Source organism: Thamnophis elegans, chromosome 4 (assembly GCF_009769535.1).
Source record: "Thamnophis elegans isolate rThaEle1 chromosome 4, rThaEle1.pri, whole genome shotgun sequence".
Lineage (NCBI taxonomy): Eukaryota > Metazoa > Chordata > Lepidosauria > Squamata > Colubridae > Thamnophis > Thamnophis elegans.
The window spans coordinates 86,384,801-86,410,361 of NC_045544.1; the positions used below are offsets into that span (position 1 = coordinate 86,384,801).

Below are 25,561 nucleotides of genomic sequence, written 5' to 3' on the forward strand. Positions count from 1 at the left end.
ATCTTTTTAAAATGCTGTTGCTTCCAGGGACAAATTCTGTCTTCTTCCCTGACTGATCATTACTTGCTGGAACAGAATGTGACCTCTCATCCCCTTTCCTCTACTATTCACTTTTCCTCTGTTTAGTCCAAATCTTGCTAAATGTTGTTACTTAGATTAAAGCTCTTTGTTTTCTTCTTTTCTTTTTATTCCAGGAACTTGAATTACCAATACTCAAAGTGGCTGCAACTGAGGTTGTATCTGGAGTGTCTGGTGATTCTGAACAGAAATTAAGGGAGCTCTTTGATCAAGCTGTGGTAAGACCCTTTAAAAAAGTATTTTATTACTTCATCCCTCTTCTGGCATCTTCATTATGAGTATTGGCCAAATATGAATATGAGAGAAGAAATTACTAAGCAAAATTTAACATGACTTCATCACTGACATAAGATTCCAACTCATTTTTATTCCTTCCCTGTTTCACTTTTTTGTTCCTTGAGTAAATGAATCCTTCTCGAATAAGGATATAACTGCAGAAGTGAGTTATTATTTTTAACTTCAGCATAAAACTAGGCTCAGAATGCCTGTCATCATCCAATAGCTGTAACTTGACAGTTGGTCACACAGTTTTGCATTTCAGTTTTTAATTTTTAAAAAAATACTCTTGGATAGAGGTCACTATTTCATTTCATCCAGCTTGCTGTTCTGCAGACGTGAGTCATTTTTTACACATTGTGTAATCTTCCCAGCAAATATTTTTATTGGATGAATGCAAAAATATAAATGCCTAGTGAATTGGATCTGTCTACACATAGACTCTTCTGCATCTGGTGCTTCAGATATGTGCTAAGCAACAACTCATATAGCACTTAGCAATAGCACTCAGACTTATATACTGCTTCACAGTTATTTACAGCCCTCTCTAAGCGGTTTACAGAGTCAGCATATTGCCCACAACATTCTGGGTCCTCATTTTACCCACTTCAGAAGGATGGAAGGCTGAGTCAGAGTCAACCTTGAGCTGGTGAGACCCAAACTGCCAAACTGCTGGCAGCTGGTGATCAGCAGAAGTAGCCTGCAGTATTGCATTCTAATCACTGCATCATGGCAGCTCTTGTATGTCATTATGTCATATCTTTATGTTGGCTGGAGTAAGAATTTTAGTCCAGCTACTTGGGAGAGGCTGAAATATGGCATTTCTTCTTGTCACTTTTTTCTTTTCCTTCAAACCAAAATATTGGAAAAAAATTTTTGTGGATTTCTTTCTTTTTTCCCCTTTTATATTTTTTTTGGGGGGTGGGGGGGATGTCAACAAAGGAGATCCAAGATTGAACCTATTTTATCCAGTGGGGGAGAAGGATAGTCAAACCATTAGGCAGTTAACCATCTAGTGTTTTGTTCATTTAAGAAAGCTATTTTTGATAATCATCTCTATGTCCCTTAACAAATATATAAAAAGTTCTTGTCTTTCTTTATAAGTAATTTTGTTTATTAGTGAAAAAAATAATTTATATTGTAGTTAGCTAACCTATACGTAACCTATAGGTCCTTTCTTACAGAAGATTTACTCTTGATCAGCTAGCTAGGTGGCACAGTTGTTGCATAGTTGAGAATATGTTTTATAATATTATGTCATGTATACAAAGTAAAGTATACATGACATACTGTATAGTATAGTTACAGTATGTTACAGTATAGCATACTGTAAAGTAATAGGACAAAAATACAGAAAAGTGTTTTCCAAAGTGCAGAGATTCATATTTTAACTGTGCTACTGCTAAATCATTGATAGATGTCAAGCACCTTTGTCAAAAAAAAAAGTAATTGCTAATTCCATTATTTCAAATATTTCATCTTGTTTTCAACTTTAAAGGTTCACTGCTCATGGCAAAACTACTTACTGAATGATTTGATAAAAATTAAGTATAAGGAAGGATTTTGGGTAACCTGGCATGAGCTAGGATAGGGTAAGAATGGCAGAAGGAAGAAAGGAGCACAGAAAAATATTCTCTTTCATGTGCAGAATCCCATTTTCCACACACCTCAAATAGGTATAACATAGAAGCATTATGCAGATCTCTTTCTCTAGCAGGGGAAACAATTGAGATTTAATATCCAATGCCTACATGATGAAGTGAAAATTCTAAAAGTCAGTGTCAACATAGTGAATGTATATTTTAAAATTATAAAATGAAAACCGTAGCATGCTTCAATTTATATAATTTCTTGTACTGATGGAATATTTGTCTTATATTTCTAGACCAATGCACCATGCATCCTTTTCATAGATGAAATTGATGCTATCACACCAAAAAGAGAAATAGCTTCAAAGGACATGGAGCGAAGAATTGTAGCCCAGCTTCTGACTTGCATGGATGGTCTGTATTTTAATTCTTTAACGTAAATTGTTATTTTTTAAAAACTTCAGTCAGGTTTTATTTTATTTCAAAAATATGTATACTGCCCTTAGATTAATCTGCTTTTAATTGACATTTCCATTTCAACATTTTCCCAGAACGTTTATGGAGATTCGCAGTCATCCAGGTTATGGTTGACCTAAAAATGCTTTTTTTCCAAGAGGCAACTAGATTTTCTGGTTTTTCTTTGAAGACTTTTCGCTTCTCATCCAAGAAGCTTCTTCAGCTCTGACTGGATGGTGGATAATGGAAGAATTTATATTCCTTGCAGACAGCTGGTGATTTCCATTCTTTTAGCGAGTCGTTAAGGCCATCTGGAGGCTTATCTGTGTTATCAGGGTCTCAGTGGTGCAAATGGGTGTGGAACTTCTTGGAACTGCTGAAAGGATTGTGTTGTAGACTGGAGAGAGATGATGTCATATCCCTCCTCCTCTATTGAGAGAGGGCTGTTCAGTTTTGACATAGATGGCCTCTTTGACCCTTCTTTCAAACCAGTGGTCCTCTCTGTCCAAAATGTGGACTTCGCTGCCTTAAAAGAATGCCCTTTGTCTTTTAAATGGCCTGCTGAATCCAGTCTTGTTGGATTTGTTCTCCTATGTTGTTCCATACATTTATGAAATGGTAGTTTTGTTTCCCCAATGTAACAGTTCCAAGAAAGTTCCATACCCATTTGCACCACTCAGGTGACCCTGATGTCACAGGTAAACTTCTAGGTGGCCTTAACAACTCACTAAAAGAATGCAAATGACCAGCTGTCTGTAAAGAGTATAAATCCTTCCATTTTCCACCATCCAGTCGGAGATGAAGAAGCTTCTTGGATGAGAAGTGAAATGTCTTCAAAGAAAAACCAGAAAGTCTAGTTGCCTCTTGAAAAAGCACCTTTGGGACATTTTGTCAGAATATCAGTCATAAATGTCTTTGAGTAGCAACGCATTCAGAAGGTCACTTGTTTATTGATTTGTTTTACAACCTATTATTTTGCATCAGCAGGTCCAAATGGTACAAAGGTTTGGTAGCACCTTAAAAAATAATTAATGTATTGCACTGGAAACTTTCGCATGACATAGTGTAGTTTGTTTATCCAACACAGAAGCAAACATTTGTGCATTTATAATATTCATCTGTACTCAAAGTAAAATATTTTTTTAAAGGCTAAAAACAAATACAAACGTAAAGGATGTACGGAAAAAGAAATCACAGAAAACTAACAGTGCAAAAAAGAGGGTGAAGGAAAAAGAAATAGAATAGAAAGAAAAAAGATACAAAGTAGCTTTCAATCTTCTTCACAGCATTAATTTTACTTTGGCCTATTTATGAATGTTTTCCCATAATTTTATAATTTGTATCATTTAACAAATATAAACTAATATTTAAATATTTATATTTTATAATACTGCATACAGATGTAGAAACTCCATAGGAACTCAAATTAATGATTAATAGAACTGTATTATATATACGCAGCCTCTATACTTAAAAGAATATATGCAAAATCTGATCATGTGTAAGAAATTAAAATATCAAACTAATAATATTCTCATAAAAACTGAAAAGTGCCATAAATTCCCAAAGAAATAGAAGGAACTTAATGATTTCTTGTTGAATGTTGGCAATACGGGGGGGGGGCAAAATGTGCGCATTTTTCCGCTCTTATTGCATCCGCAGAATCGCGCCCAGCCACCCTGTTTAGGATAGCCCGCTCCCTCTTGAAAGGGAGGGATGCGGACGAACCCTAACAGGGTAGAGCTGAGGAATTTGTTCAGTTTCTGTTGGATAAAATCGCTCGGATCCGGACGGGACCTGGACTCCACTTGGACAGTACCAGCCGAGGTGCCGGGGGAAGGTCCTGATCAGATTTTATGGAGCGAGTTTCAACTTGTCGCTCCTGAGGAAGTAGACAAGGCCATGGGGGCGGTGAGTCCCTCCACCTGTTTACTGGACCCGTGTCCCTCCTGGCTTGACCAGCAGGGAGGTGACACGTGGCTGGCTCCAGAGGATTGTTAACACCTCTCTTCTGGAGGGATCCTTCCCACATCCTCTAAAGGATGCGGTGGTGAGACCCCTCCTTAAGAGACCTTCCCTGGATCCAGCCATTTTGAACAACTATCGCCCAGTCTCCAACCTCCCCTTCATGGGGAAGATTGTCGAGAAGGTGGTGGCTTCTCAACTCTGACGGACCTTGGATGAAACAGATTATCTGGATCCCTTTCAGTCGGGTTTCAGGCCTGGTTACATCACCGAAACTGCTTTGATCACGCTGATCGATGATCTCTGGCGGGCCAGGGATAGAAGACATTTCTCTATCCTAGTGCTTCTTGACCTCTCAGCGGCCTTCGATACCATCGACCATGGTATCCTTCTGCGACGGTTACGTGAGGTGGGAGTGGGAGGCACCGTCTTAAAGTGGTTCTCCTCCTACCTCTCGGACAGGTCGCAGTCGGTGTTGGTTGGGGGACAGAGATCGACCCCTAGGCCCCTCAAATATGGGGTGCCGCAGGGTTCGGTCCTGTCCCCCCTCCTATTTAACATCTACATGAAGGCGCTGGGTGAGATAATACATCAGCACGGGATTAAATATCAATATGCGAACGATACTCAATTGAATCTGTCCGCCCCGTGCCAATTCAGCGAAGCAGTTGAAGTGATGTGCCAGTGCTTGGAGGCTGTCAGGGTCTGGATGGAAGCGAACAAGCTTGCGCTCAATCCAGACAAGACCGAGTGGCTGGTGTGTTTCCCTCCCAAAAATTGGCTAAGTATTCCATCGCTCAGGCTGGGGGGTGAAATTCTACGCCCCTCAGACAGGGTTCGCAATTTGGGAGTCCTCCTGGATCCACAGCTGACCTTAGAACATCATTTGTTGGCTGTGACCAGGGGGGCATTTGCCCAGGTTCGCCTGGTGCACCAATTGCGTCCCTACCTGAACCAGGAGGCACTCGCAACAGTCACTCATGCCCTTGTGACCTCAAGACTGGACTACTGCAATGCGCTCTACATGGGGCAGCCCTTGAAGAGCATTCGGAGACTTCAGCTTGTCCAGAATGCAGCCGCGTGAGCGATTGTGGGTGCACCTCGGTACACCCACGTTACACCTATCCTCCGCGAGCTGCACTGGTTACCGATTGGTCTCCGGATACGCTTCAAGGTGCTAGTCGTCACTTATACCACCCTTCATGGTATTGGACCTGGGTACTTGAGAGACCGCTGCTGCCAATTACCTCCCAAAGGCCCATTAGATCCCACAGATTAGGCCTCCTCCGGGTTCCATCTACTAGCCAATGTCATCTGGCTACTACCCGGGGAAGGGCCTTCTCTGTGGCTGCTCCGGCCCTTTGGAACAAACTCCCCACAGAGATTCGGACCCTCACCTCTCTCCAGGCTTTCCGCAAAGCTGTTAAAACATGGCTGTGCCGGCAGGCCTGGGATTGACGAGTTCCCTTCCCCTCTCGAATCGTGTGACTGTTGATTGTCTTTTAAAATTTTCTTTGCACCTTGTTTGTTGTATTTTCTTCTTGTTTACCTCCCCCTCCCTTGGGTTTGTTAGCCGCCCTGAGTCTCTCTGGGAATAGGGCGGCATATAAATACAATAAACCTTAAACCTTAAATCTTATATTTTCTTAAAATAATTCTTAAGCTGAGCCGCCTCAGCAGTTAGTGACACAGTTCGAATTAAGTTAGCTGTTGACTGTTTGAGTCTAGCTGCCATGCCAGTAGCTTGTTAAAAACAAGATAATATATCATAAAAAATTAATTACCCAATGATCAAAGTCTATTTAAGGATCCAATAGGAATTTTTATTTCCTTTAATCAGAAGAGAATCAAGAGACATGCCTATAGCACCATCTCAAACGCGGAAATTCTAAGTACAAACATAAGTTTACCTCTTGCTCTATGGTTACAACAAAACTCTTTTACTCCTATAATCTACCCTGTCTAATCATCAAAACCATAAATCAAAAGCTCATTTTTTTTCTTTTTTATTCAAACATAAGCCATTTCCAGTCAGCAATAAACATAGAAACTGACTTTTCTGAACAAAAAAGTCAGGTTAGCTATCTCAGCAATGGATGAATCCTTCCGTCTTTGTACATATAATAATCTCATTGCAGTTATTGTGCACAAAAATAAAGTTTTATGTCTTTTTTCCAATTATTTATCCATCAATCCCAAAAGAAAAAAAATTCTGGTCTCGACTGTACATTAATATTTAAAATCCTCTGAATCATATTTTCTCATTGTTCCATCTGTATTATGACCAAAATTTTAGACCGTTTTATAATACATTCTCTTTTTTTTCTTCTGTTTCAAATTTCAATAAAAGTTTTTTAGCAATTCCCTTTACATAATTTGCAATGTAGCAACTACATATTCATAATTTGTACTTTATCAATTAGTTAAAGGTAAAGGTTCCACTCGCACTTATGTGCTAATCGTTCACAAATCTAGGGGACGATGCTCATCTCCGTTTCAAAGCCGAAGAGCCAGCGCTGTCCGAAGACATCTCCATGGTCATGTGGCCAGCATGACTAAATGCCAATGGCGCACTTTAGCAATTACATGTACATAATTTGGAATTTAGCAATTACATGTTCATAATTTGTACTTTAGCAACTACATGTACATAATTTGGAATTTAGCAATTACATGTTCAGAATGCCTTTGGCATTTAGTCATACCAGCCACATGATCATGGAGACATCTTTGGACAGTGCTGGCTCTTTGGCTTTGAAATGGAGATGGGTACTGCCCCCTAGAGTCGGGAACGACTAGTACATATGTGCGAGAGGAACTTTTACCTTTACCTAATTTTAAACTCAGTCTTACAATGTTCAAAACCATAAAATCTTTTGTCTACTCTAAATCTCTCTAATAACTAAATAAGAAAACCATTGACAATGATATCCCTCTGCCACCTGTTATTCTCTGAGTTATATTTTATATTCCCCTTGACATAACTTTCACAATAAGTTAGCCATTTATGTTTACCTATTATTTTCTCATCTATGAAATGTTTCTTCTGCTGATAGCCATAACAGTATTTTCAGGCAGAACCTGGGTTTGTATCTGTTCCATATTCTCAACATGGCGCATCTAATATAATTATTTTAAAATCCACATTAACCTTAACTTGTGTTGTGCCACAAATATTCATGCCACACAATTTTCAAGTTGTATCCTTCTAACGCCAAGAGCCTTTTACTTCTCAGGAGCATCTACTCTTTCATTTAAGCCAAACAAGCTGCAAAATGCAATTTCAAATCAGTAGATCTCGCTTTCTCATTTCTTTTGCATCTTATAATACCTAGAATAGTTATGAGCCACATTCCTATTGCCACCTACCTACGATTAATAAATCTTGTGAAAACACATTTTTTCTATTGTCTTTTGGTGTGGTTATGAACTTCTTTAAAACATAATAATAATCATGTTTAATAATCATCATCAACAGTCATCTTTGCTAAAAAGGGAAGCATCACTCAGTTTCTATTCTCAATATGTTCCTCCTGGTTTTTTTCACTGCTTGTACTTTTCAAGCTTTTTTGCAACATCATACATACATTTAAACAAATAAGAGAGTCATTTTGGTCTAGTGGTTAAGACAGCAGGCTTTATGAATTCTAATTCCACTTTAGCCATAGATGTTGGCTGGGTGACTTTGGGCTAGTTAACTCTTGCTCAGTCTAAAACATCAGGGTCAGTTAAGAAGCTTGAAAGTCTATTCCTGTTATAGTCAATGGATCAACACTTAGATCAGTCAAAAGAAGCACACCTTGCAATTGCAGGAAAATGCAGGAATTTTTTTAAAAAAATGTATTTAAACAAATGATATTTAGGAAGATTTTGTATGTTAATAATTAAACAAAATATTTCACTGTATTTATTTGCAGTCCTATATTAGCACAGGATTCATCAAGTCACAACCATATCAGGCCCCCGACCTATTGTTGTAATTCACAAAGCACCCCAAAAATGTGCCATTACAATGATAGCAGAACTGGCAATTTTCTATAGTGTGATTTTTGGTAGTTTTATTTATTTATTAAATTGATTTTCTGTCCAACTTTTTTTTTTAGTATTTTTAGCTTAGGTCTTAGAGATTTAAACCCCAGCCAGAAGAAGGGTGGAAAGGAAGCAATCATAAACCAAATAGATGGCAGGTGATGAGGGAAAAATCAAAGATCAAAGATTTGACTATCAAGGGAAAGCTGGCAGAAAATAATTGGCCAGGCAAAACCAAGAGACAATTGCCATCAAGGCCTTCTTACCTCTAGAATTGGAACCTAGAGAGGAGTATACATAGAATGGTGCATGCAGATATTAAGTTTGCATTATAATCTGCAAATATATGCTTAGAGGCTAAGCATGCTTAGAGGCTAAAAGTTGTTAAAACACCAGTTTGTTGGTAGAGAAGGAGGGAGACGTTGTTTAGAGGAGGAGGGAGGTGTTTATACAATTAACTTATTGTAAAACATATTTGAAAAGCTTAGTTAATAATAAAACTGTTTCCGGGAGTTACCAAAAACTTGAATCAAATAGAAAAAAAACCCTCAACTGTTCATTCAGCTCAAGATCCCTAAGGCCAAGGTCCCATATGCAGGCATGCTGTGATTGATGGATGCAAATGTCTCTGTATTTTAAATGTTGTCCAACACTATGTTTATTTATTTTTATTCATCGGAGAGAAATAGTACACACATTACTCAGAATTAGCATTTATATTGAAATGTCTACCCTCTTGTGTGCCATGTGAATAATTTTACTATTACTGCCCTGTTTCCCCGAAAATAAGACCTCCCCGGATAATAAGCCCAATTGGGCTTTTGAGCGCATGTGCTAAAATAAACCCTCCCCTGAAAATAAGCCCTCCTCAAAATATTGCAACACAGCAGCAGCCATGAGGTGACCAGGCTTGCCGCCTCCTGCACCTCAAAAATAATAAGACCTCCCCGAAAATAAGGCCAAGTGCTTATTTCGGGTGTCAAAAGAAAATAAGAAAGTATCTTATTTTCAGGGAAACACGGTATACCTTTGGTAACCCAACATCAGCTGTTTCATTACTAGCCATTCGCTTCTTTGCTTCCTCTTTCAGACTTGAATACATTGACCACTGCACCTCAGGTCCTTGTCATTGGAGCAACCAACAGGCCAGATTCACTGGACCCAGCCCTGAGACGTGCAGGAAGATTTGACCGAGAAATTTGTTTGGGGATTCCAGATGAAGCAGCAAGAGAAAAGTCTGTCAGCCTTCTTTTTATTTAATAAAGTCATTTGAAGTCCTAGGATTCTCTTGGATAGATTTTTAACTAGGGAAGACTAGAGGACTTAACTATTGCTTGAGTAGTAAATACTGTTGCAGTTTAATACTCATGGAAACGATGTAGCTGCCTGTTATATGCAGTAGATTTGAAAGTCATAATTGGCATTTGTATAGCCAGCAGCAACAGTAAATTGACGGACAGAACAGCAATAGAAAATGAAATATTTTATTTACATTGGGTAGGCTTATGTGGGTCCCTTTATCTCTCTCAAGAATGTATTTCTTTTATATTCCAAAAAGTGAAAAGATTTGAACTTGGTTGACCCTCTTCTTCCCAGAGTGTGTTCTTTTGCCCTCTAGTAGTTGAAATAATGTTGGGGGGGGGGGAAGCTTTCTATTGATTGGGAGATGACGTTTTCGTTTCTGTCATCTTAAAGAACAGGTAGTACATTTCATCTTGGACAAGGTTCACATGAATATTTGATTATTAACAGGTTTTTTCACAAGAGGAAAGCACTTAATTCTGATGATCAGTTAGTCAGAATTGATTAAAGTATAAATAAAAGTGACTGCATGATAAGCCTGGTTATCTCAGCAAGTAATAAAAATAAATTAGAAGGGAATGAAGTTTTCTTTATTGGCTGTCATATACAGGTAGTTATCGACTTACCACCACTTTTGTTTAATGACTGAAGTTACCACAGCATTGAAAAAAGGGGCTTAGGAGCAGTTTGGTTGCAGCATCCCCATGGTCATGGGATCAAAATTTGGGCACTTGGCAACTGCCGTGTATTTATGTCAGTTACAGTGTCTCAGGGTCATGTGATTACCATTTGTAACCTTCCCAAATGGCTTCCAACAACCAAAGTCAATGGAGGAAGTCAGATACGCTTATCAACTATTGCAAAAAAGGTCGTAAAATGGGTGGGGCAAAGCTCACTTCACCACTGCCTTGCTTAGCAACAGAAATGTTGGGCTCAATTCTGGTCATAGGTTGAGGACTACCAGTAGTCAGAATTGTTTCAGCATAGATATTTAAATGCTTCTCATGTTTTGTAAATATTGTCTCAGCAGAAAAGTGGAAATATTTCTAATATTTTGAACACTCCATGTCTTACTCTTTCCACTGATTTTGCTGTTTGGGAGTTGGGGGTGGGTGGGGCTAAACAGAAATGGTTTCATCAAGTTCTATCTTTTGGAAGGCGATAAGAATAAATTATTAAAACAATATTAAATTAATTAAATTTAAGCTGCAAAATCATCTTCATTTTCTTTTCACCAGAATTCTGAAGACATTGTGTCGAAAGCTTCGACTTCAAGAACCTTTTGATTTTGGACATTTGGCTCATGTGACGCCAGGCTACGTTGGTGCTGACCTTCTGGCTCTTTGCCGTGAGGCAGCAATGTGCACAGTTAACAGAGTTCTTGTTAAGCTAAATGGGAAGAAATGGGACGTTACGAAAAATGATGAAGCAACACCTGGACCAGACATGCAAAGGAGAACAGAAGAAAATGTGAAAAAAGATGCTGAAGAACCAGATCTTCCTAGTAAAGTATATATTTCACCTGTAGCTTATTGTATTCATTTGTTCCATGTTTGAGTATATAAAAGGGGATTTTCCTAGAAGAAAAGCGTATATATTAGCTTTAGGTATATTTTAAAAAGGAAAGTAAAAATGTATAATTAAATATAGCATTTGAACCAGTTGTGTGTAGTAGATAAGGTATCAGGCCAGAAAATGGGAAAGTTAGGTGCAAACCCACCTGAATGACCTTGAGCCAGTCGCTCACTCAGCCCTAGGAAGGAGACAATGGCAAACTATTTGCAAAATCTTGCCAAGAAAACTGCAGAGACTAATCCAGGCAGTTTCCAGGACTTGAAAGCATCTGTCTGTCTATAGTTTTAGTCTGAAGAATATAGTGAGAGGACCCATGAAATAGGAATATGACCCTTTTAGTAATATTTACTTTCTATAGCTTTCAATACCTTTGATCATATTATGCAGAGATGGCCAGCTATGGCAACGTTATGACTAATGGACTTCAACTCCCAGAATTCCTGAGCCAGCATGGGAGTCCACAGATCCTAAAGTCGGCACAGTTACTGACCCTTGATTTATGACTGCCTCCTCTTGACTTAAGGATGGGTAGCAATAAATGTAACGGTTCTCCTCCCCTCTGAAAAGTTACTTTCAGTCATTGACAATAATGATGGAGAGAGCTTGTGATCCAGGCTCCAATTATAGAATACCACAAGGCTTGATGTTATCCCCACTTATGGTGAATATCTACATAAAACTGGTGGATAAAATTATCCAGCTTATTTATTATGTAGTTATAAAATAAGTTGTATGAAAATTATGTCAACAAAAGATGAGAATCATCATCAGCATACTGGTGATAGACAAAGTTCTATCTCAGTCTCAGGCCAGGCAAGTAATGCCATCGAGGGCCTGAATTCAATTTGGTGTAAATGGCAAAAAACTGGGTAAAGCATAATCTTAGTAAAACAGAATCATTCTAGACCAGGGGTGACAAACTGGATTTCTTCGAGGGCCTGATCAGTATTGTAGTTCTCCTCCGGGGGTGGTAGTGGTGGGACGGATGCCTCCTGCAGTTACCCTACTGGCCAAAACAAGGTGCGGGGGGTCATGCGCCCCCCCCGCACTTCGTTTTCACACTCCATGGCCGCCTGCAGCACTCTGCCAGCTGTTTTCAGGGCCGTTTTGGGGCCATTTTTGGCTAGCAGAGAGCTGCAGAAGGCCATGGAGGGTGAAAACAAGGCATGGGGGGCTGTACGCAGCCCATTTTAGCTGCCAGAGGCACAGCAGGCCAGCTCTTTGATATTTCCAGGCCGACCCCATGGGCTAGATTTAAGCACCCCACGGCCCTTGAGTTTGACAACCCTGTTCTAGACTGATAAACCATATGATTCCAGAGAGATTCCATCTTTAGCTCAGGATGGGGTCACAGTCCCTCTGCTGAGTGGTCTTGAAACTTGGGGTCCTCTTGGACTCACATCTACTGCTCAAGGTATAGTTAACAGCAATTGGCAGAAGACCTTGATATATCTTCATCTAGTGCATTAGTTTTGACCACTACTGGAATGAAGGGAGTTTGGGTTATTAAATGTCCCTGTCACATTATATATGAGAAAAATCCCCAGAAAATTTTTAAAGAGTATTAATGGGTATTATTCAATAGGAGAAAAATGTTCCTATTCTACTAAAGGAAATTACTTATCAGTATCTTATGTTTTCTAAAATCTTCACAATATTCCTACAATCTCTTAATCAGATAAAGAAATCCATAAAAAACAAAGATCATCTTGAAAAAGCCATACTAGCTGTCATTTTTGTAAGCGTTTTAAAATACCTTGCTGTTGGTTTCCAGATTTTTATCCGTAAACTTAAAGGTGTGCTTCTTTTATCCCCCGTCTAATCTGTTTGTATTTCATTTTCCTCCTCCTCTAATCTTCCTTCTTTAGAATGAATTGCAAAGATTGCTCCAGTTGCTCAAGGAGCCAGATCCCCTGGGGGAAGCTCAGCTGCAGAAGCTGTGCATTGAGCTGAAAGATTTCACGGTCGCTCTCTCTTCAGTGCAACCCTCTGCGAAGAGAGAAGGCTTTGTCACTGTTCCTGATGTGACATGGGCAGATATTGGAGCCCTGGAAGAGGTTCGGGAAGAGCTGACCATGGCTATACTGGTATGTGCGGATGATTTCACCAAATATTTATGTGTGTGTATATACACACACACACAACATATACATACATACATGCATATAATAATTTTTTATTTTGAATAAACACAGACAAACCACAAAAAATGCCACAAAACTATCTTCCATTACAAATTGTAGAAAGTGTGTCAATTGGTTACAAAAAACTTTCATGCATCCCTTCCACAGTCATCACCTACAATTCATATCAAATTATATATTTTAAATCAAATATTTATATATATATATATATATGTTACTATCATCTTACATGAACCTTCATTTGAGTATAATTGTTTTTACGTCCTTTTATATAAAATATTCCAAAATTTAAAGAAAAACCACATAATGGCATTCCGTTAACTGTTTCCATTGTCATCCGGTAACATTACATCTTTATGACATGTTCTAAATAAAAAATGGATTATATTTAATAACAAAGTTTCTAGACCTCCTTTCTTAATCACTGTTTACAATTTATATCCAATTTCCTTTTATCAAATCAGTATATATACATTATTGTTAACTAAATTAGACTTAATTTTTTATTATAAGGTTTCATACATAGCAGAATTTCTAAACTTCCTTTTGTAGTCATCATTTGCAATTTATATCAAATTTCCTCTTATCAAACCAATACATATGTATACATTGTTATCATTATCAATTATTTATCTAACTATATCTATTATCACTTCATATTTTACATAATGCTGTAAATTTAACTAAATTTGACTAATTTTTTTATTATAAGCTTTCATATATCAACCTATGTCTTTCCAGTAATAGTGCAGTCATGTCTTTTGCCATTTGTGGGATTAGTCTTCTGGTTGTTTCCTTAATAAGATTTGTATGAACTTCTCTTCGCAACTTGTTGCTTGTTGCATATCTTATATAATCTCGAAACCCTCCATCTGCTTCTTTAATCAGCTTATCTTTGGTTATCAATAGTGCTTCTGACAAGTGTCAGAACCACTTTCACCAAATGTTGATGTACTCTATATGAGACAATCCTCACTTTCTGAAATTAACTTACATGAGTCTGCCAGCCGTTCTGAATTAAAGGCACATAGTGCTTTTTTTGCCTAACAACATGTGCAAGGAAATCAGCTCTGCTTTGATTTGCAAAGTGAACAGCAAACCAAATTGTTTATTGTTGCTCCATTATAAAAGGGAAGATTATTCCTGTTAGTTTTAATATTTAGTATCAGAGGACTTTTGGTCAAAGGTTGGTATAATGAAGATATTAATCCAAGGAAAGTAAATGATGTCTAAAAATGATGGCATAGGTGATGGTGAAGGTACCAAAGGAGCTTAAGTTGACTGATGAAAAATACTAAAGGTTCATGGTTAAAATGGTCATGTAAAGTGTCTAAAAGACAGTTTGGTCTTAAATAATGTTACCCTTCAAATTCCTAGATAAAAAAACCACAGAGCATCTGTGGGACATCTGTCATTTCACTTCAAATAGTGTGTAATAATAGGAGTGTTGCGATCAAAAAGATCCTATTTCTGGCTGTGGCACTACAACCTGAACTCGTGTTGGATGGTAACAGGGGAGCAATTTTTTTAAAGATCATTTAAATACCGTATTTTTCAGAACATAAGACCCACTTTCTCCACAACAATCTGGGTGGAAATGTCTGTGTGTCTTATATAGCGAATATTGTGGGCAGGCGGCAGCGGTGGCAGAAAACGGACTGTGGCGAATGGGTGGCAGTGCTGAACAAGTGGTAGCGCCGAACAGGTGGCACCGAATGGGACACGGCAAATGGACCAGATGAATAGTGGTGCATGCTGGGAGGCAGAGGCAGATTTTTTTTTTTCTCCTCAAAAGCTAGGTGTGTCTTATAGTTCAGAGCATCTTATAATCTGAAAAATACAGTACTTACTAATGTCAATACATTGAATTAGGCCAGTGTAGGGCATACAGAAGTGGTGATATGTGGTCCCATTTATCTCCCCTTTTTAAAAGTTGGAGAGCTACATTCTGAATCAGGTGCAGCTTCTAAACCATTTTCAAGAGTTAACCCACATAAAATCTTTTTTTGCAGTAATCCAATTAGGGCATGAATGACAGAAACTCTGCTATCTTTGTATCATCAGAATTCCAGCTGCCACAAAGCTGGATGTCTTCAGTTGTTTTTCCCATAGGAGTTGGGAACAACATACTAGTCTTTAATTAGACTGATTTCCCTTCTCCCGCCTTCCTATTTGACATTATGTCTTAATTAAAGGAAATGTTGCAACCAAGTTATCTTTTGAACTCGATAATTTAAGCAGGACTGCCGTTTTTTACAATTTAGGAAATTTTATTCATTCCAATTATAAGTAGTCTTTGTCTAACGTCCATTTGTTCAGTGAGTGTTTGGAGTTATAATGGTGCTGGAGAAATGGACATATAACTGATTTTCAAAGTTCTGGCCATTACAACACCCTTGTGGTCACATGATCACCTTCCCTCTCAGCTTCCAACAAGTAAAGTCAATGGGGAAGCTGTCAGGGAAGGTTGCAAGTTATTTCAAATGTCGCTCCTGATGCTTCTTTTCCTGCCCACAGCACCCCTTCCGCCGTGGTTTGGCCTTTACCAGTCCTGCCAAAGGGTCCTCAGATCTGTGCTTGGCTTCCCTTGGCCCTCCCAATGCCTCCTCAGACCCGTATGCAGCTTCCTCAAACCTCCTTCTGCTCCCCCATGCTTTTTGCCTGAGCTTTCTGTCTCTTTCCCCTTAACAACCTGTATGTCCTGCGGTTACAACATCAATCAGGACCACTGGGATTGTCATCACTGAATGGTGTGATCATGTGACATTGCACTTTTCAACTGCATCACTTAACAACAGCAATCCTGGTCCCAATTGCTATTGTAATTTGAGAACTGCCTATATGATAATAGCAGAAGAAAACTAACAGCATAACTTCTTTTTTAAACAGGCACCCGTGAGGAATCCTGAACAATTCCGAGCCCTTGGACTTCTAGCTCCAGCTGGTGTGCTGCTTGCTGGTCCTCCTGGATGTGGCAAAACACTACTTGCGAAGGTAATTTTGGCTGCTTCTTTGCTCAGAGAATTCCAACACTTAAGGATCACTTTTCCCACCAATCTGATTGCATCTGGTGCTGAGGCTTAGGATCTTGGACCTCAATTCATTAAGAAGCTTCTTCCCAGTGTTAACCTGATTAACCAGTCCTTCAATTTACATTCATATTGACTGTGTTTATTTTATCCTAAAGAACAAAGCATCTATCAACATCTAAAGAAACCTCCCTCTATGTCTTTATTCAAATTTAATTTAATTACTGGAAAGGTAGCATGTGGAATAAAAATAATTAAATTCAGGGCATATATGAACATTATAGTTACTTAATACATTAATATAGAATTCTTTGCTTGTCAGTATCATTTCTAACAGACTGAGAAATGGAATATTTCACAACTCACCCAAATGCGTTAAGCAAATACATCAAGTCCAGAATCAAAGTATTTCTGAAGTTCAGAAATAGGCAATAAGATGTCATCAAGATATAATTATATTCTAATGAATTGGGAGGAAAAATTACAGATATTATGATTCTATCTAACAGCACAGGTTGAACATTCTAAAGATGCATCAAAGAACCAAAAGGATGTTCTTTGTAGTTTTTTATAGGATTAAAAACTGAGATTTAAAAAATTGACCATTTTTTGTTTGGAAGCCACATCAAATCCATATTTAACTAAGGTGGCTTATATATATTGCTTATAGAATTATCAATAGATTTTTCTGCATCAAAAAATTGCATTTTACTAATGCAATTTAGTATTTTCTGTCTTTATACAAATCAGTCACATTCACTGTGATATTCAGTTATTTTGAGTATGTTTCTAATTTCCTGGATTTGCATTTCTGTACTATAAATTTTTAAAAAGAACTACTTTAGAAAGTCAGTATTGCATCATGGTAGTAATATAAAGTTTTGACGTTTGGATTTTCATAGATAAAAGGCATATGTTAAGATGATGACATGAAATGAAGAAATAGTAATCCACCTAGCTAGCTGCTGCAAGTGATTACAAACAACAAGTAGCAACTTGAGAAAATAGCAACAATAGCAACAAACTCAGAACAGCTTATATCCTGTAAAACCATCAGATAAGAACATCTGCCTATCTCAGGTCCTTGGAAGGAATTCAATAGGTAGATAAAAATGTTACATCTGGTCTAAACATCTGGATGCCTGTGCAACCAACCATAATATATAGTAACTAAATTATTTTTTACTAGGCTGTAGCAAATGAATCTGGACTGAACTTCATTTCAGTGAAAGGCCCTGAACTATTGAATATGGTGAGTTATTTTCTAGTTTGCTTGGTCACCACTATCTTTTACGTTTTTCTGATACAAAGGATTGTTTGACTGAACTACATAATTTAGCTATATACATGTAGAGAAAATAATTCTTGCATACATATATATTGACCACACATTTCTTTTTACAGTACAGATAGTCCTCAAATTACAACAGCCATTGGGATTGGAATTGCCGTGACTAAGTGGTCACATGACTGCACCACTTAACGAGGGCAATCCAAACAGTTCTCGTAACTCCAGATGTGCAGGTCATTAAGCAGGAAGTAGGAGGATCCCAGGAAAGAGTGCAGGTTGCCACATAGAAATATAGGCCATGCATGACTGGAGGGTGCCTGTGCTATGGTGGGCTCAAACTCGGGAAGAGTGGAAAAGAGCACTCAGGGTGTGTGCATATGTGTATGTGAGCACAGAAAGGCTGAGGAAAGAGGATGTAGGGTGCAGGTGAATGAAGGAAGGGAAGGAGGGCATGGTGCATGTGAGCAAAGAGAGGCCAGATTGGGGTAAAACTTATCCAAAAGACTTGTGAACTTCCCTGCTAGCTTCCCTATAGATTTTGCTTGTAGGAAGCAGGCAGGGAAGCCCATCAATAGGAATCATGTGATCTCAGGACACTGCAACTGGTCGTAAATACAAGCTGGTTATCAACCATTCAAGTTTTGTTCACATGACAGCAATGGCCATAACTTCAGGAACCAATGCTCAGTCCCTTCATTCAGCACGAACATAACTTTAAACGGTCACTGAACAAATACAGGTTCATAAGTCTTGGCAGTTGTTAAATAGGTTAAATTAGTCACCATATAGCCATGCTCAATTTTACAATGTTTGTTATAGCGGTCATTAAGCAAAGATGGTGGTTGCTAAGCGAACCCATTTTTTCTCCTTGGATGCTTGGTTTCTTCTCAGAAACCAAAAGTAAATACTGGAAACTGGCAAAAAATGCTGAAAATCACAATCATATGACTTCAGGACACTGCCAATGTCATAAAGCCAGTTACTAAGCGCTCAAAATGCGATCACATCACCATGAGGGTGGTGTTGGTGTTGCAGCTGTTGAAACTTTAAAATCAAGGTGTCAGTAGCTCTTGGGAGGTCTGTCATAATTCAAATGGTTGCTAAGTGACTTGTCACTAAGGACTGCTTGTAAAAAGAATTACAGAAAGTACAGGAAAAAAATAGACCTAGCAAGCCAGAGAAGTCAAAAACAGGCAATAAGAGAGAATGAAAGGAAATTAATTAAATATGGCTTGCTTAGTATATTTTTTAGAGAAGGAATTGACAAATTGAATTTGGTTGTTCCATCTTGTCTCGGTTCGATAAATGTACGCTCATTGGCAGATGGTAATTGTTGCTGGAGAACTGTACAATTTCAAAATTTGTTTTGTATCTGGTTATGGCAGAATCCTAAGCATGAATTAATCTGTGACCCAGATGATTTCTTCTAAACAATCCAACTTCTTATTAAATAAGATTGCAAAAATAATATTCCACAGAATTTCACAGACATTTCCTTTTCCTTCCTGCTTGTAGTATGTGGGAGAAAGTGAACGTGCTGTTCGTCAGGTTTTCCAACGTGCAAGAAATTCAGCACCTTGTGTCATATTCTTTGATGAAGTTGATGCTCTATGCCCTCGGAGATCAGACCGTGAAGTGAGTCTCTAAAAACATTCCCCCAGAGATATTTAACTACAGGTTGCAGTGTACATTTAAATTTGTTATTCTGCATGTTTTCAGAGCAGCCCTGTGATGTAAACTAAAATTGGCATTGTACATTTGCTACATATAGATGGAAAGAAAGGGATTACTAAATCTTGTATGCTACAATAGAATTTCAACCCAACTTTGTAAACAAGCCTTATAATTACCACGTCAACAGTTAGAACACTTGTTTTGTGAGATGGGTAGCTATAACAAATTTCATAAATTGCTTTTCCACTTGGAATTGGAATGTAACCCTGTATATCCAATTCCATTAATGTAATTCTGATATACAACCCTTTTCTTTTTTAGAATTTCATGGTATAGTAAATTAGAAATGCTTGTATTTTGGGTTTTTCCTTTGTTTGCTTTGAGTGATCAAAGCTCAAGAGGAAAGAGAACCAAGGATATGAGAATGATGAATGTTCTAGGGGTTTTCTTTTAAATCTATGGTTATCATTTTTACCTTACCCTACATTCTTATTCTTACAGTCAGGTGCCAGTGTCCGTGTAGTGAACCAATTGCTTACTGAGATGGATGGCCTGGAATCACGTCGTCAAGTGTTCATTATGGCAGCTACAAACAGACCAGGTATAGATTATCAAACAATCAGATATAATCTCAAGTATAATCTCAAGCTCTTGTGCAACATACCTGTTGACAGTTATGACAATTGACAGTTAATTGGCTTGTATTGATGAGCTAATGATATTTCCACTTACGGTGATGGATAAAGAATTTGGTCTGCTAGGACAGGGAGATCTTGCTTCAAGGCCCACTCACAGCTATATATGCTTATTGGAGCCTTTTGGTCAAAGTTATCTCTCAGCCATACCTATCTCACAAGATATTTGGAGCAAGGAAAAATTAAAAGATGAAATGGTTTATCCAGTACCCTGCTCCTGAAGGAAAGGTGGGATGTAAATCTAATATATGAAAATAACTGGCCTTTGGATAGACTGAATTATGAAGCTGCTAGATTTGTAAGTGAACACAAACAAAACGTTTGTTGAACTTGGTGACCAAGCAGAGTAGCAATAGCAATAGCATTAGCAGTTAGACTTATATACCGTTTCACAGGGCTTTCAGCCCTCTCTAAGCGGTTTACAGAGTCAGCATATCGCCCCCACAGTCTGGGTCCTCATTTAACCTACCTCGGAAGGATGGAAGGCTGAGTCAACCTTGAGCCGGTGAGATTAGAACCGCTGAACTGCAGATAACAGTCAGCTGAAGTGGCCTGCAGTACTGCACCCTAACCACTGCGCCACTTCGGCTCTTCTAGTAATTAAGTGAAACTACTTGGAGATTATATTAACTTCAATCTTTAACTTATGCCTTCTTTTTAATTTCCTTTATGCTGTCTTTTTAATTTTTCAGATCAAATAAAGCATTTGCAATACATATCTTTATATCTCTGCAGATTCTCTTTGTGATTAGCTTCTATGTGGTCCAGCCAAATGTTTAAATAATCAGAACTGCAGGATTCAGTAATAGAAGTATATCATTTCATTTCCATTTTAGAGCTGCTAATAACAACCAATTAGAAAATTGTAGTCGCTGTGGTATCTTGAAATTATCCACCTGGAATTATTCAACCTAGTTTATGCTTTTCATCACATGATTTAAATTTAATTGGAAAAAAATGGACTTTTGGGGTATGTTTGGGGTGGACAACCAATTGAAGAATCAGATAATTAGGTAGCTTCACACAGGTACATTTTATACTTCAAGTAGACCTTTTTACTACATCATCTTTGTTTTACCTCTTTTAAAGACCAGAAGTTGGCAGAATCAGAGCTTGAGGAGAAGAGAAACTCCTCATGAAGGGGTAGTTATTGAGGTGCTTATCTGGAGCCACATGTATACTTACACATTTCCAAAAAACTTTCCTCCCTTCTGACTCTACTATTTCTTGCAGGCCAATTATACTCCAGATGATTTCTTTTTCTATTAATAAAGATTATTTTAAACTCATAACCTGTTGGGGACAGTGGGTTTTTTTCAGTCACCATGTAAAATTGGGAAGGATGCTGTTTGTCTCCTCAAGGTATATCCACCCTCAGTTAGGTTTCAGTATGACTTTGGGTAGCATCAGTCAGTGCTGTTTTAAATGACTGTAGATCCCATTGTTGATCAGCTGCTGATTGGTGAAGGTCCTTTTGTCAGTCATTGATGGGGGTTGGGAAGAGGATTGTGGACCAGATATAAACCTTAGTTGGCAGTGGGCCTAAATCTTCTATGTCTTCTTAATACAAAGAGTTACAGATGAACAAAAAAATTAAATCCTTCATTGAAACCTGGAATTTCTCAGAAGTGTTTTGAAAAAAGCTTTCCAGTGTAATGCAAACAAAATTAAAACAGTGATCTTAGCTAGACCTCTGTGATCATTTGACATATTGTTGCACGATAATCAGTCTAAAGCTATCCATGCTTTTCATAACATACTTTAGTGGGTAAGTTATTGTGTCTAGTGCAATTGGGTTTTAGCTGCCCCTTCGGTAGATTGTGTTTACAGCTAATCACAGAGTTCATAGCTACTGGATACAGCACCATAGGGGGAAGAAACTGTCCCCTTAAGCAATTTTCATCGGCAATAACTTTTCAAACAAGCCATGCATATGCCAAATACTTATCTGTGATTTCCTGCAATTAAATTGGAATGGTGCCAAAATGATGCAACAAGGAGCTCAGCATGCATTCCCTAAATCAAATGCATATTTTAGTGGGATTTCAAAGCTACCCACAAATCCAGGAACAAAGAGGGCTGCAGAGCTATTTTAAGGAGGTGCCACTGTGTTCCCATCCTTGTTCCAAAGTACTGCTTTGGCTTTGGGCTTGAAACAACATGTCCTTAGCAAAGATTTGTCATAACTCATCCTTTTAGTATTATGAGTTTAAAGTAGAAGGTGCACTAATTATGAAACGAGATACGTAGACCTCTTCTTAAAAGCTGTGGCATCTCTGTTACTGAGGTGAAATATTTGTTTTTAGAAATGTTAGTTTTGTCCTCAGCATTATTATATTTGGGGCTGCTGGGTAATGTTCCTCATATGCCCCCTATTTTGTATTTATAAAGAATGGATAATACTTTTGTTTGTTTTATTATTTTAAGACATAGGCAGGACAATATATTATTTGAGTATAGTGTTGTTTATAAAATATTGACTAGAGATAATTAACACTCTTAATGGTTGAATAACTTAAACCTTTAAAAATAAAAAGAAGCACTGATGATGTTGCTTGGTTTGGTAATGAAACGTTTGCAAGAAAACAACCAAGCTCAAAGTGCACCAAAGGACCAACATAAAGGGAAAAAAATATCAATGCTAGTCAGTGTTAATAAGCACAAGTTTTGTTTGATTTTTATATCCAGAACTAAATATGGCATTAGTAAACAATTACAAATTACATCAACATATTTGTTATATGTGTGAAATGCTCCATTTCTTCGTTTTAAGTGTCATGGCTATAAGATATATTTATTTTGGAAGTTCTTATTGTTTTAAAATGTTTTTTATTGTTTTAATTGTTTTTATACTTTTTGAATTGTAAGTCACCCAGAGTCATTGTTTGAGATGGAGGGAGGAGTGGCTTCAGAAATTGAATGAATGAATAAATGAATGAATGAATTGAAGTGAATGCTTAATATTAAAAGTTTCCATTGGGGTGTTGTTGTACTGTTCTTAATTTTATTATTTATATATTGTATTCTTTTTCTTAAAAAAAGAAAAACTAGACAAAATAAAATAACAGCAACAAAGGGAAGCATTTTTTTTTAAACCTTGAGTTTCTAATTTTTCCCTTTTTTGTGCTTTACCAATTTGCATTGTTTTTGAGAGAATGTAGTCCCCCAATACCATCAGTGTTTGTCACAGTTTTGGCAATGTGACTATTATGAGATAAACTCAGATTAAACCCAGGAGCAAAACACAGCACACAGAGCCTTTAGATAATTAATAGTGGTTTATATATACACATATACAGATGCAAGAGATAAATTTATTACCGCTCAGCTACGGACACAAGGAGAGAAATGAGATACATCATGTGAGGAACACTCTCTAATGGCCACCTATATATAGATACGTCTTAAAGGAGAAATGCCTTGTGAAGACCCCACCAGGGTCTTAAAGAGGTGATACCATATATTGCTGAATCATCCTCGTTGCATCAGTTTACAGATTACAACCTTGCATCAGTTGACAGCTATTAAATCCTCAGTTACCTGACAGTGTTTTTATTTGTCATGTAATATATTATTTATATGGGAACCAGTCTTGCTTGAATTTGATTAAACTTCTATTTTGAATATATGTTGTTAGTTTTGCCATTGTTGTATATTTTCTAAATTTAAGTTCCTAACCAGGCATTGTTGCAATTATATCTTTCGCCAATGTTGGGCAAAATTTATTTTAACTGTTATGAGCATATATCCAAAAATTCGTAATTAATTCGTAATTTAATAAATTTATATGCCGCCCAATCCCATAGGACTCCGGGCAGCTTATAAATACAAGGGAAAAAAAATAACATATAGGGGAAAATAAAAACAGATTTAAAACAACACACAATGCACTCAACCTAGATGGGGGCTGGACCTCATTCAAGGGTCAACAGCCCCAGGCCTGCCAGAACAGCCAGGTTTTAGTGGCTTTTCGGAAGGCCGAGAGGGTGGGAAGGGTCCGGATCTCTGCGGGCAGATCGTTCCACAGGGCCGGAGCAGCTACAGAGAAGGCCCTCCCCTGAGGGGCCGCCAGCCGGCATTGTCCGGCCGACGGCACCCGGAGGAGGCCCAGCCTGTAAGATCGTATCGGCTGTTGGGAGGTATGTGGCAGGAGGCGGTCTCGCAGATAACCAGGTCCTAGGCCATGTAGGGCTTTAAAGGTAATAACCAGCACCTTGAAGCGCGTCCGGAGACCGATGGGAAGCCAGTGCAGCTCGCAGAGGATAGGTGTAACGTGGGTGTATCTAGGTACACCTGATATTGCTCGTGCGGCTGCATTCTGGACCAACTGTAGTCTCCGAACACTCTTCAGGGGCAGCCCCATGTAGAGCACATTGCAGTAGTCAAGCCTTGAGGTGACGAGGGCATGAGTGACAATTTGAAGTGCCTCCCTGTGCAGATAGGACCGCAACTGGTGCACCAGGCGAACCTGGGCAAAAGCCCCCCTGGTTACAGCCGACAAATGTCAGCTGCGAATCCAGGAGGACACCCAAGTTGCGGACCCTCTCTAAGGGGTGTAAGATTTCACCCCCCAGGCTGAGAGATGGAATATCAGGACTATCCTTGGGGGGGCAACATCAATAGCCACTCGGTCTTGTCTGGATTGAGTGCCAGTTGTTTACTCCCATCCAGATCCTAACAGCCTCCAGGCACTGGCACATCACTTCAACTGCTTCGCTGAGTTGGCACGGGGTGGACAGATACAGCTGGGTATCATCCTCATATTGGTGGTATTTAATCCCGTGCCGGCGAATGATCTCCCCCAGCGGCTTCATGTAGATGTTAAATAGGAGGGGGGACAGGACCGAGCCCTGCGGCACCCCGTATTTAAGGGGCCTAGGGGTTGACCTCTGTCCTCCAACCAACACCGACTGCGACCTGTCCGAGAGGTAGGAGGAGAACCACCGCAAAACAGTGCCTCCCACCCCCACCTCTCGCAACTGTCGCAGAAGGATACCATGGTCAATGGTATCGAAGGCCGCTGAGAGGTCAAGAAGCACAAGGATAGAGGGGTGACCCCCATCCCTGGCCCGCCAGAGATCATCGATCAGCCCGACCAAAGCAGTTTCCATGCTGTAACCAGGCCTGAAACCCGACTGAAAAGGAGGAAACCACCGTAAAATGGTGCCTCCCACTCCCACCTCCCCCAGTCGTCGCAGAAGGATACAGAAAAAGTTGTTATTATATTTCTCATTGATACATTCTAATGCATAGCAAATGAACAAGTTGTAATTTTCTTCTGAATTTAATTTTCAAATTTTTTCTCCATTATAGTATGTATATTTTTCCAGTACTTTAAATTTTTTCTCATACCTCCATCGTATGTTATAAATGTTCTTTCTGTTTTTTGGTATTTTCAACATTTGTTACTATAGGATTTTTTTTTAATCTTTGAGATTATTTGTGTAATCATAAACCA

At 38.6% G+C, this 25,561-nt stretch overlaps 1 protein-coding gene across 2 annotated transcripts in view; it reads left to right on the top strand.

The window, feature by feature from the left end:
* Positions 1–25,561, top strand: part of NVL (nuclear VCP like) — a 54,661-nt gene that overhangs the window by 9,949 nt on the left and 19,151 nt on the right. For both annotated transcript variants that reach the window (XM_032215472.1, XM_032215473.1), the window contains exons 10-18: positions 195–296; positions 2,240–2,357; positions 9,484–9,628; positions 10,934–11,204; positions 13,139–13,357; positions 16,304–16,408; positions 17,633–17,695; positions 19,250–19,369; positions 19,910–20,009. In XM_032215472.1, the coding sequence (XP_032071363.1) occupies positions 195–296; positions 2,240–2,357; positions 9,484–9,628; positions 10,934–11,204; positions 13,139–13,357; positions 16,304–16,408; positions 17,633–17,695; positions 19,250–19,369; positions 19,910–20,009 (1,243 nt within the window). The remainder of the gene's footprint in view (positions 1–194; positions 297–2,239; positions 2,358–9,483; positions 9,629–10,933; positions 11,205–13,138; positions 13,358–16,303; positions 16,409–17,632; positions 17,696–19,249; positions 19,370–19,909; positions 20,010–25,561) is intronic.